At 40.0% G+C, this 12,507-nt stretch overlaps 1 protein-coding gene across 5 annotated transcripts in view; it reads left to right on the top strand.

The window, feature by feature from the left end:
* HDAC8 (histone deacetylase 8) overlaps nucleotides 1–12,507 on the top strand; it is a 243,390-nt gene that overhangs the window by 75,109 nt on the left and 155,774 nt on the right. For all 5 annotated transcript variants that reach the window (XM_057538585.1, XM_057538583.1, XM_057538584.1 and 2 more), the window contains exons 5-7: nucleotides 1,637–1,749; nucleotides 5,535–5,612; nucleotides 6,202–6,310. In XM_057538585.1, the coding sequence (XP_057394568.1) occupies nucleotides 1,637–1,749; nucleotides 5,535–5,612; nucleotides 6,202–6,310 (300 nt within the window). The remainder of the gene's footprint in view (nucleotides 1–1,636; nucleotides 1,750–5,534; nucleotides 5,613–6,201; nucleotides 6,311–12,507) is intronic.

Genomic DNA, 12,507 nt, shown 5'->3' with positions numbered 1-12,507 from the left:
TGGCAATGACATGACTCTGCTTTGTCAATTTTGTCTATGGAATTTCTCTGTATTCTCTTTTGTATGCCATACTATTTCTGCTTGCCTTTTTTGTTTGTTTTTTGCTTTTGTTTTTCTGTGCTTATTACCTGGTTCCCTAACTTAATTGTAGGCTCTCTGAGGGAAGGAAGTATGTCTTATATTGATTTGTATTTCTCCTCTTCCCCAATGCCCTCCTCTTTTTGCCTAACAGTGTTCCATCCCAACTACCCAAAAGTTACTGACTTCAGTAGAAAGACATTATCTCTTTTTTGATGTGCTAAGATAGTAAGTAGATATATAAATTGTAAGCTTTTCATAATTGGAAATAATCATCCAAGAACTTTTAAAGTTACATATTTAACTCTTGTTTACAGAGAATTCAGGGATGGTCAAAGCTTTTTCTCTAATTGGTTTCTTTCTGCTTACATACATAATGCCAACCTATTCTTTTGCTTAGATGATTGCTGAGTTCACCTTCATGAGCAAAGTCTGTGTCTACTGGTATTTTTACCAACTTCCTGCTGTCTGGTGTACCTGTCTCATTGACTCAGCCTGTGAACCAGGGCATTGTTCAGAATATGAAATATTATGGAAGAGATTTCATGAAGGAGTTTATGCATTTTGTAGGCAATAAAAAGACCTTACAATCTCATAGTAACAAAGATGCCATTTTAAATGATGCTCATGCCTAGAATTCTGTTTCAAATAAAATATCAGGGAGAACATAGGAAAAAATGGGCTGAATGTTCAAAGTGTCTGTGGAAGCAAAAGAAACTGAAGCATTTAGGATGAGGCCTTAAAAACAAATTATAACACATGTTTGATGATAATGTTCTTTTACATCTACTCAACAAGGCTTAATGGAAGTGCAATAAAAGACTAGGTTAATGTTGACAAGAGTTTAAAGCGACACAGTATCACTGATGGCAAAAACGGTAAAGGACATCAGTGAAGTCAGTGAAGACAACTTTAGTGAAGGAGACAAAATAACTTCAGAAGAGGCTGCTTCAATCACCATTGTAATAATTACACATACGGGAAGGCAACCACACTGCACTGCCCAGGAGGTCATGCATTTGTACATTCTACACTCAGCTTTTATGAGCAACAAGTGCCAAGACTTACTGAAAAAAAAAATTTCTAGGTTATGTCATAGGGTCAGTACAGAGAAATCAAGTCACCAACATCTTCTACATATGGCTGAACAAGATAGTCTTTAAAGCCCCTTCTAGGTTCTAGCTTTCTTAAACTCCTATAAGTAGTCATCAGTGTTCATCATGATGACCCCAGGGTACTACAATTTTTAAAAATGATTTCTGAATCATTAGAGAAATGTTCTGTTTTGTTCGATATAGTTATGATATTTTAAATCTTTGAAAATCAGGGATCCCGAATAGAAAATATTACCAATCAACCTGAATATTTACTTTACCAAAACACTTCATTCCCTGATCATTCTGGGCCGTTTACCATATAACGTTCTTAGGTAGATTTTTGTTTTTCTTAAAAGAAGGGGAAATTGTAAGGGAATAGATCTCAAGGGTTAGATCCTTGGCTATAAAGACTCCCTCGGATTGCTTGTGGCTGTTGGCTGTAGCGACTTGTTTTCTTGCAGAGATGAAGCATCTGGTTTTTGTTATCTCAATGATGCTGTCCTGGGAATATTACGATTACGACGGAAATTTGACCGTATTCTCTATGTGGATTTGGATCTGCACCACGGAGATGGTAAGCCCTTCACTTTCAAAGGTGCTTCGCTGCTAGGACTGCAGGTTTTTATCAGTAAAGCTGCTTCTAGGCAACTGGTAACAGGAGAAATGCCTCTTGCAATTGAAATTTTCCTAATCCAGAATCCTCAAGTAGGTAGAGATTCTTTTAACTGATGCAATGCCTCCTGTGCTGACCAAGCTGCTTTAAAATACCAGATTCTTGTAATTTCTCCTCCCCTCTCCTCCAGTAGCAAAGCTCTCCAGTAGAGAACTTTAAGAAGTGGAAATCAGGGTAAGATTTCCTAGTGTTTACTCCAGTGCTTATTAACCTCCCTCAGGCCACTTCCATAGGTTCTAAATGAAATCTGCAGTCAGAGCTGAGAGTCCTGATGCTTCTCTTAAAATAGAAGAGGTGCATGGTGGACTAACATTCTGAATTTTTCACCAATAGGGATACCAACTCATGCAGTGATCAGAATCTGTGCTACTTGCTTTGTATTGCTAAAATATTTAGTCCTGCACAAACTCAGGGCACCTTCTCTAACTTTTAATAGCAGCAGACTCTAACAATTTGCCTTAACCCCATTATTCCTCTCTTAGAAGACTTCACTAAAAGGATGTATTCAGCCCTCCTGTGTACTTTTCATCTAGAATGTAGAGCTACAGTGACAGTTACCCTCATTCTGTTTCTTTACTATAGCCTGTGTATGACACATATTTCCATCGATCTAGGACACTTATCCAGTCAAATTAGTTAAGGATATTCCCTCCCTGCCCCCACATCAGTGATTCCTGCTTCCCTGTTTCCAGGGATCTTTTGAGACAAACTAGCAAAACCAAGGCATAAGAGATGAAAAGAATAGTATGTGATGGAAGCTAGGGTCAGCTCTGCTGCCAAAACAGAAAAAGGAAGAAATTGTGGGAGAGACCTCCCAGGGAGTTCAGCTAGATGGAAGCTTCCATGGAATGGTGACAGAAAATTAAAGGTAACGGAGAGAAGAGAGAAGGGTTAAAACAACCAACACACTACTTTGAGAACCATGTCCAATGAATATCTGAATACTCAGCCAATGCAAAATCCAGCCTTGCTCAAAACCCTTCAGAGGCTCTTATTGCCTATAACAAGGGTAACATTTGGCCGGTGGCTTGTTTTTGTATGACCAGAGAGCTAAGAATGGTTTTTTACATTTTACAAGGTTGTAAAGCAGAAGAAAATGCAATAAAGACCATGTAGTTTTCAAAGCCTAAAATATTTACTAAGTAGCCACTTGGTTTGCTAAACCTCGGCCTATAGCAATGGTTCTCAAACTTGAATTTTGATCAGGATGACCTGGCGGCGGGGAGAGCTTGTTTTAAAATGCAGATTCCTGGGCCACATCCACCAGATATTCAGATTTAGTAGGTCTGGTATGGAACCTGGAAATCTCCATATTAATATCACCCCAGTTGTTCCACAGGCTACACTTTGAAAAACAGTGGTCTTCAAGGTAAAGTCCACATTATTTGCCCTGTCTTTCAAGGCCTGCCTCAAAGAGGCCTCACCTCCTCTCTCCAGCCTTGTCTTTCACTACTTGCTGTCCAGGCTACTCTATTCAATGATGCCCAGACACGTCTCACTGTTCCCTCCTCCCTGACTTTGTGGTACTTTTTCCTAACTTAGTTTTGTATTCTTTTCCCCTTTTGCATCTTCAGGTTCTACCCAAGAGCTCAAGTCGGTAGCAGATCTGTCCCGACCACTCCAGCCCAAGTGGCCTCTCCCCCTGTTCACTGTATTGTCCTGTATTGTTTCTATCACTGATTTGATTTTTAATTATATATTGTCTTATATTGTGAGCGAATTCTTTAATGTGTATATGGCTTCTCCTCCCAAAGAAACTTTCAGTTCCTCCAGAGCAGAGTTCAAGTTATTTACTTCTTTCTGTCCTATGCAGTGGCAGGAACAAACAGACCTATGCCTATAGTAGTGGTTCAGTAAAATATTTGTTGAATGAATGAGTGATTATGAAATTCAAACTTTAGTATCAGAGTTCAAGAATAGAATCAAGTCTATTAAACCATGTAAGAATGAAATAAGACTGTCACCTGAAACCATTCTTTCCATTTGCAATGTTATTTCTACACCATTTAGAGTTTCCTGTTTTAGCCAACTTTTATGGTGTGTTTCATTTCGGTTTATTTCCCCTCTTCAGCACCTCCCTTACAGTGACCCCTGCCCCACCTCCAAACTCTTACACATTTGGTTTATTTTAAATCTCCCATGATTCCATAACTAGCATCCTGCGGTGGCCTCAGCAGCACCCCTACCCCATCTTCACCTTCTTTCAGCTACCTAACCACTCTTCACTTTCACACCGAGCCCCATACCCTCCTCTCTGTCTATGTCCTTTCTTAAAGTATGATTTTCTAACAACACCTAATGGCGTTTCCCATGAGAAGTGATACAAATGGCTACTAAACATATGAAAAGGTGCTCAACACCGTAAGACCCAGAGAAATGCAAATTAGAACAAGACGGTTCTTTCTGCCTAAGATTAAAAAGAGTAATGATACCCAGTGTCAGTCATGATGTCAGAAAACGAGAACTCTTACACACCATTGAGAGAAGTGTAAATTGGTACCACCTTTCTGGATGGATAAATAATCAGGATTTTCATGAATTATCCTTGTTTATACTTCCGTTTCTAAGTTAAAATGCTATTTTATTTTCTTTTGTTTTATTTTGTTTACTTAATGGCTTGTGCCTGGAGCCTTTAACTGGTTTTAACTGCCTCCCCAGGGCAAAACATAAGGCTTGGGAAATTCAAACATACCTGTGATATACAAATAGAGTCAATATTTTTTTAAGGTCTGTGTTGGCCTCTAATGAAGACTGAAAGCATTAAGTAAACAGAGACAATTTCTTTATTCAAAGTATCAAAGAGGGTAATACATGAATTTGCTAAGAGTTCTTCCATTTTACAAACGGATTATCTGAATACAGTATGACAATTATGTGGTTCTGGGAGGAAAAGTGTAGAGGTGGGCAGCGTGTTTATCTGAATAAGTAGTGGCTTGTTAGAGACATCTTCTATCTCCCAGGCCTCTCTTCATTTTCTGACTGTTAAAATGGAAAGGAGACTCCTTTCTAGAAGTTTTTCCTCCTGTCTTTCTCCAGGCTTTAAAAAGCTGTCATTCAAGCTGCTGTTAAGGACTACTTCCATGTTTTAGCCAGAAACATGTACTATAAGTTACTTAGTACACACAGAACTTTGGGTGAACTGCATTTATAACCAAATCTGTATTATAGAGAGGCATTTTATAATTACGTTTTCACTATGTAATGCCTAATGTTCGTATTGGTCATGTTTTTCAAAGGGTTGCCACATTGTACTTCTTTGAAAAAAATCCCAAGAATTTAACTTAGAACCACTGAAACAAAACATAAAACTTCCAAAATGGTTCCAGTTTCCTTTATGCAGCTCTGTTGACAATGCCTCAGTTATGAGCTCCAGCCCTTCCCCACCTTTTAGAACAGGTTGTCAAAGAGAGCCTGTGCATCCCCATTGCTTGGAAATGTCCAGCTTTAATTTGAGTGAATTTGAAAAGGAACCCCAAACTTCGCTTGAGGCCAGAGTTCTACCTCATCTTGTAATGACAGAGATCCAAGACCAGAGTTTTGTTACTTTTATTCCTCAGCTTGCTAGCTTTATTACTGCTACCTTCTCCTCTCTCTTCCTTCCCACAGCTGCTTTCTAGAGTTTCAGTTGTTGAAAATAGAGAGTTGCATATATGAAGTGATTCTTCTGCCATTTCTTTCTCTGGTAGGTGTAGAAGATGCCTTCAGTTTCACCTCCAAAGTCATGACGGTGTCCCTGCACAAATTCTCCCCAGGATTTTTCCCAGGCAAGTGATCTGTGTGCTCAGTATTACATTTGAGGAATAAATACTGCAGTTCTATACATTTCTTATATCTTGTATTTCGATAGCTGCATGCTGTGAATGCCGTATTGGTGCTACTCCATGCAAAACATTTAATACAGGTCATTTCAGGTGACAGCAATAAAAGGAATGTAATGCTGCTGTTTTTTCCAGATGATTTTCATGGACTGTCAATAGACAGCTCACTTACACTTACTGTACTATCAGGTAGCCTGTGTAACCTTCAACATCCTGATAAGTGTGATGATATATTAGTATTATGTCAATCTAAGACGTATGAAAAATCTAGTGAAGAAGTTAATCTCTATTTTTTTGTTCATTTGATCCAGCAAGATGGAGACTAAAGTTTTCCCATTTTCTTAGTTTTCCTACTTCCCCAACACTGTTTACAACAGTTATTATTTTTTTAATTTCATTCCCTTAGAAACCATCATTCATTCAAGATTGTTCTGCTAATTGACCTTTTGATTTTCTGAATTCCTATCAGAGAAGCCTTTAAGTTTTCTAATTCTCATGTTCTTAAAACTGTTCTCCGTGTTCCTCTCTTTGACAGGAACAGGTGATGTGTCTGATGTCGGCCTAGGGAAGGGACGGTACTACAGTGTAAATGTGCCCATTCAGGATGGCATACAGGATGAGAAGTATTACCACATCTGCGAAAGGTATAGCTGCAGTGCTGAGCCAGTAACAAGTGCATTACTTTTCTGTAGGATGCAATGGCCCGCAATCCCACAGAATTCTTGTTTTCAAAGAACCATTTGAAAAAAAATTAAAAAGCTACTATATACTCATGTAGCTTTTGTACACTGCTCACTATGCTTATTTGATCAGGTAACCATCCCCTGTCTGGGAGAGCAGAGTGTTTGGACCAGAGCCACACTCTCAGTTTGATCTTACCTGCCACTCTATATGATTAAGGCCTTCCCAAGAGCAGAGCTTCTCGGCTGTCCTGGGGAATCCCTTGTCTACTAGTTTCTTAGCTAAAACCTGCATATAATATGATTTCATTAGCCTGGGAGGGTCAGTTTCGGTTTTCCATCATGGAGATCTGCTTCCATCCACTGGTGTGAATATTAGAGAGTTCTTTATTACGAGTTCTTGAGTTCTATCCGTTGTATTAAAATTGGAGTCAGAAATCTGTTCTTTTTGCGCTATGGTTAAGGATTAAATTACAGCCACTTGTAGGCAGACAGTTTGGTGCCACTGTGTAGATCAGACCATTGGGGCTGAAAAGCCCTACGGAATGGGGAAGAGGGTGGCTAAACTCATATTCGTGAAAATTGAGATTGGTCAGGTACAAATTCACTGCTGACATTGGCAGTAGAGAAAGTGAGTCTGACTAGAAGTCAGCAAGTCAACATTACTTAAGGTTGAGGGGATTGAGGTGCTTTTGATCCCTCTCCCACTCGGCTCAGATTTCTCCCAACCTTCTGGTGGAAACAGGGACTTCCCAAAGGAGCCTGCACTGGCCGTCATCACTGGCAGTTGTATAAACAAAGTAGAAGTATTAAAAAATAAAAACTTTATGCTTACGGGGCTTCCCTGGTGGCGCAGTGGTTGAGAATCTGCCTGCTAATGCAGGAGACACGGGTTCGAGCCCTGGTCTGGGAAGATCCCACATGCCACGGAGCAGCTGGGCCCGTGAGCCACAGCTGCTGAGCCTGCGCGTCTGGAGCCTGTGCCCCGCAACGGGAGGGGCCGCGATAGTGAAAGGCCCGCGCACCGCGATGAAGAGCGGTCCCCGCACCGCGATGAAGAGTGGCCCCCACTTGCCGCAACTAGAGAAAGCCCTCACACGAACCTAAGACCCAGCACAGCCAAAAATAAATAAATAAATAAATAAATAAAATTAAAAAAAAAAAAAAAAAACTTTATGCTTCAAAGGTGCCTCTTAGCTCAAGAGTTTTGGCAAGCTGGGTCATCAGCAGCAGCCCTAGCCTCTTCATATTTTGATCATGTCCCCTGGCTACCTCTGCATTGTCAGGCTGAAAAGGCCTCTTTTTCTTTCTTTTTTTTTTTTTTTTTTTTTTTGAGCCTGCCATTGATGGTTTTAATTGCCCTTCTTTGTTCCTCTTGGGCTCTGTTCTGTCCTTCTTGATATGTTCAGATCAGAGCTGCTTACGTAACTTTACCAAAAATGTCCTGTAGTTCTATGTAAAAGGAGAATTATTTTGTTTTTCTTTTAATCCCCTATTGACAGTGCCCAACATTTTGTTGCCTTTTTTTTTTTTTTTTTTTTTTTGCCATATCAGGAAACTAGGTTGTTCTCTTCAGTGCTCTGTCCACGGGGTTTCCTAGAGCTTTTTCCTGGGCCTTAATTGAAAGGTCAGCACTCATCATCCTGCAAGTGTAGTTTGTAATCTCTGGCCTTCCCTAAATGGATTACCTTACATGTGCCCCTATTGAAGCTCATCTGCCAGTCATAAAACCTCCTGAGGTCTTCCTTTCTCCCCATCACCTTGGCATTTCACTGTCCGGAAAAGCTGAGTATCATCTGCAGACTTGAGGATTTCCCAGTGCCCACCCCCAAGCCAGTCTACTACTTACCCTTCTTCAATCAGAAAAATGTCTGTTTCTCCCCTAAATTTCCTTTCTCTCTCTAAACCAGTTCCTACTACATGATTTTTTAAAAATTGTAATCCCATAGAATTTCATGTTTAAAAGCAGCCTTGGTATCAAACTTAATTAAACATTTTAAAAGTGAGTTTAGCCCCGAGGAAAAGCTCCGTGGAGGATCACACATGATTTCCCTTTACAGAAACCATGTTGCCACCTCCACCCCAGTGTTCAGATAGCCAGCGTTTATTAAAGATTCTTCTAGCTTGCCTACCAGAGTACCAGACACTCGTCAGTTTATAGTTCCCAGGGCCCGTTTTACCTGTGGAGCCGCACCGGCAAACCTCACAGCGATCACCCAGAATAACAGGCTCCAGGTTTTGATTAGAGGGGCAATCATTTTTCCCTTTGACTTCTTTCAGAAGTCATGTGGTCAGGGTGTTACATGAAGACAGCTCTGATTCCAAGTGTGCCAAGAAGGCTTCCTGACCCAAACATCTCTCCCATCTGTTGGACTAATATCTGAAATTCCTTTAACAGGAAACATACTTTTATTCTACAATTAGAAATAGGCCTTAAAATGGAACCTCTCCTCCTTACCCTAACTCTTCCATGGATGTACGGTTCCACAGAGCTTTTCTTGACAGCAGATTTTGAAAGGGTTAAAGTGTGAGCACCCTGAGCATTCAGAGGAGCAGTAGTGGGAAAGGGGCACAAACAACAAAACAATCTTTGCCACCTAAATAGTTTTGCAGAGGGTCAGCCCTAGTAACTGTATCGCTTAGTCCCAGTCATTATGTTTTTGACTATTTCTAGTTTGTTGCTTGGAACCAGAATGTCTTGTTCATTTACCATTATGACATCTGGCTCATCTGCCTACCTCAAAAGACAGAGTAGACAGAAATAGCTCACTCTTGTAAAAAGGTCATTCAGTTCATCTGCAATCTCTTTTTCATCCTTTTTGTTCCATGAGCCCACTGGTTTTCTGGCTCACTTCTTATGTGTGATAAATAAAGGACCTCTTATTGCTGGTTCACTTACAAGATGCTCTAATTTTCGTTTGCCACTAGTTTGCTCCTGAACTACATCTCCCTGTGGGATTCAGGAGCCCTTTTTCTTTCCCTTCCTTCCTTCTTTCCTTCCTTTTTTTTCTTTATGTCTTTTTCCTCTGCTGTAGCCTTTTTTGACTTTGCCAGCTAGGCAGGAACGTAATGGCTTCATCTTAAGGTTGAATATACTCTCTTTATTTAAAAAAAAATGTCTTAGAGTTTCCTTTTTAATAGACTGGATATGGAATCTTTACCTGAAGGTTTTCAGCACCAAAAGTTCCATTTTATGAAAAAGACAATTTCACAGTGAGAGCTCCCTAGGTCATTCCATGCTAATTTAGAAGGACAAGGGTCACAATTCCCAAAAGCTTCCCATAATTTATATACAGGCAAAGTTCGATGGGAGAGGAAAGCTGTTTTGCCAAAAGGACTGTTTGCTAATTCCCAGGCTCTGTCATCTGAAAGAGAAAATACTGCTCTGCCTTTGTTTAACCTGTTTGCTCTCTAATTGTATTTGAATGCAATATGAGATAATCTTAATAATGTTTAAGCTACTACCCAAAAGGCTGTGTTGATGACTTTGGGAACATTTATAGTTAAGGAGTCTAGGAGAAAAGGACAAATAACCAGAACTTCTTGCGGTTGGTTCAAGAGAGGTACCTCTCTGAACCCTTACATCTTGCAGGATGACCAAACTACTTGCCCACTGTGAACTGTCATGACATATGCGTAACTTGAAGAAGAATTTCAGAGTTGTGTCCAAACTTCTTAGTTTGTATCCTACCTATCATTTTACAGCCCTAACAGCCAGAAAGCATTCTTTACTAAATGTCCAGTTATTGGGATATATCTCATAGGAAAGCTATATATATGGTACTTATGGTGTGTATGGATACAGAGCATACTAAAGTTGACACAATATTTTGGGGAAAAAACCTCACATTTTGTTAAGAATATTCAGCTATTCAACTTTGTAAAATAATTAAGTACAGACACTGCATAAATATTTCACCAAAAGGAAAACACATTGTTAAACAGACTTCTCAATGAATAGGACTTATGAAAGGCGCTATTAAGCAGGGCTTCTCAATCAATAGTAGTCTTTATATCCACATATGCAAAACTTTGCTAGTAAGAGCTATCAGTCCAACCAAAGAAATAATCTTATTCTAGTGAACTAGGGTTCACAGTAGTAGTTATTAAAATAAGGATCTTCCTGTATTTGGCCTGTTTACCTTGAGTCCTATGGCTTATATTCTGTAACTCAAAATTAAAAGAAACCTTTTTTTGCCATCAAAGACCATTGACCTAAAGAAAACTTCAGGGACTCTGGAAGTTAAAAGAAGCAACAACAACAACAAAAAATATTTTTGCCTCCTTTCTTTTATGAGAGAAATATTATACTTTTCTATTTTAAATAATTTTGTATAGCTCTTCAACTGTTTTTTTCAAATGTTAATTCTACAGTGCTTGGGATAACCAGGATAGCCTACTCAGAAAGAACTTGTTCTCTAGGACAACAGCAAGCTCATTAAAGGAATAGCTCATTTAAACCCAAGCTTTTATTCCTGTGGGGAATTCCTTCTTCCATCTATACTGAGCTCTGCTGCTATTCAATGAGGAAGAGAAAAAAAACCATATAGTGTCTCTGTGGTTTATATTTATTGTGTGAGAATTTTCCTTAGAGCCTGACATGGCCCCTGAAATACAAGTCAGTAGTGTTTTAAGCACAGGATTCATTCCTTATGGGTCTGGGGCCAAAATTCACCTCTCTGAAGCCACTCTGACCTTCCTACAAAAGAATCGAGTGCCTCAAGTCACATTATAGGATTTTTAAAACATTAATTAACAAGAATAAAGGGGGAGCTACCAATACAACAACATGAGGGGTTTGTTTATATTTTAGTATAATGACACTATTTTATTCATTCATTCGACAAATATTTATTGAGTGTCTGCTTCATGCCCGCCCTGTACGTAGGTACTGGTGGTGGTAAACAAAACAGATGAGGCTCCCACACCCTGGAGCTTAGCTCCTAGGGAGGACTTGCCTGTGCCAGGAATTGTACTAATCATTTATTTGATTTTTTCCATTTGATACTTATAGCAATATACAATCTAAAGTACCTGCAAAGGTAGGTATTCTTATTCCCATCTTATAAATGAGAAAACTGGAGCTTAGAAAGGTTGATTTGCTTAAGGTCACACAACTAGCATTAACCATCGGCTACATTGTCCCCAAAGTATCACATGGAAGTATGAAATGCTTTCACAAGGAAAAAATACCACCCCCCAAGACTTCTTGGAAATTTTTATCTCCGGGGATTGCAGAAAAGTCCTAAAAAAAAGAAACCATTTAAGATTATGCAAATGAACCACAAGATCTGTAGTATACACAATCCATTGTGCTTATGTTTGTGAAAGTACAACTTAGATTTTTGCCAATTAAAAAAAAAACCCTCTTAATCCTAAGGATTTAATTTGTAATTTTATGCATCAAAAACAAGAATAAATATTGTAAGATTTTACTTCTTAGGTTTTTTTTTTTTTTTTTTTAAAGGATTTTCTTATTTATTTATTTATTTATTTATTTATTTTTGGCTGTGTTGGGTCTTCGGTTCGTGCGAGGGCTTTCTCCAGTTGCGGCAAGCGGGGGCCACTCTTCATCGCGGTGCGGGGACCGCCCTTCATCGCGGTGCGCGGGCCTTTCTCTATCGCGGCCCCTCCCGTCGCGGGGCACAGGCTCCAGACGCGCAGGCTCAGCAATTGTGGCTCACGGGCCCAGCTGCTCCGTGGCATGTGGGATCTTCCCAGACCAGGGCTCGAACCCGTGTCCCCTGCATTAGCAGGCAGATTCTCAACCACTGCGCCACCAGGGAAGCCCCCTACTTCTTAGGTTTTAAATTTCTTTTTTTTTTTTTAATTTTATTTATTTATTTATTTATTTATTTATTTATTTATTTATTTTATGGCTGTGTTGGGTCTCTTAGTTTTCGTGTGAGGGCTTTCTCTAGTTGCGGCAAGTGGGGGCCACTCTTCATCGCGGTGCGGGGGCCGCTCTTCATCGCGGTGCGCGGGCCTTTCACTATCTCGGCCCCTTCCGTTGTGGGGCACAGGCTCCAGACGCGCAGGCTCAGTAGTTGTGGCTCACAGGCCCAGTTGCTCTGCGGCATGTGGGATCTTCCCAGACCAGGGCTCGAACCCATGTCCCCTGCATTAGCAGGCAGATTCTCAACCACTGCGCCACCAGGGAA

This window comes from Balaenoptera acutorostrata, chromosome X, assembly GCF_949987535.1.
Source record: "Balaenoptera acutorostrata chromosome X, mBalAcu1.1, whole genome shotgun sequence".
NCBI classification, from domain to species: domain Eukaryota; kingdom Metazoa; phylum Chordata; class Mammalia; order Artiodactyla; family Balaenopteridae; genus Balaenoptera; species Balaenoptera acutorostrata.
The sequence above is the reverse complement of the archived record's forward strand: the minus strand, read 5'-3'. Positions and strand labels throughout refer to the sequence as shown.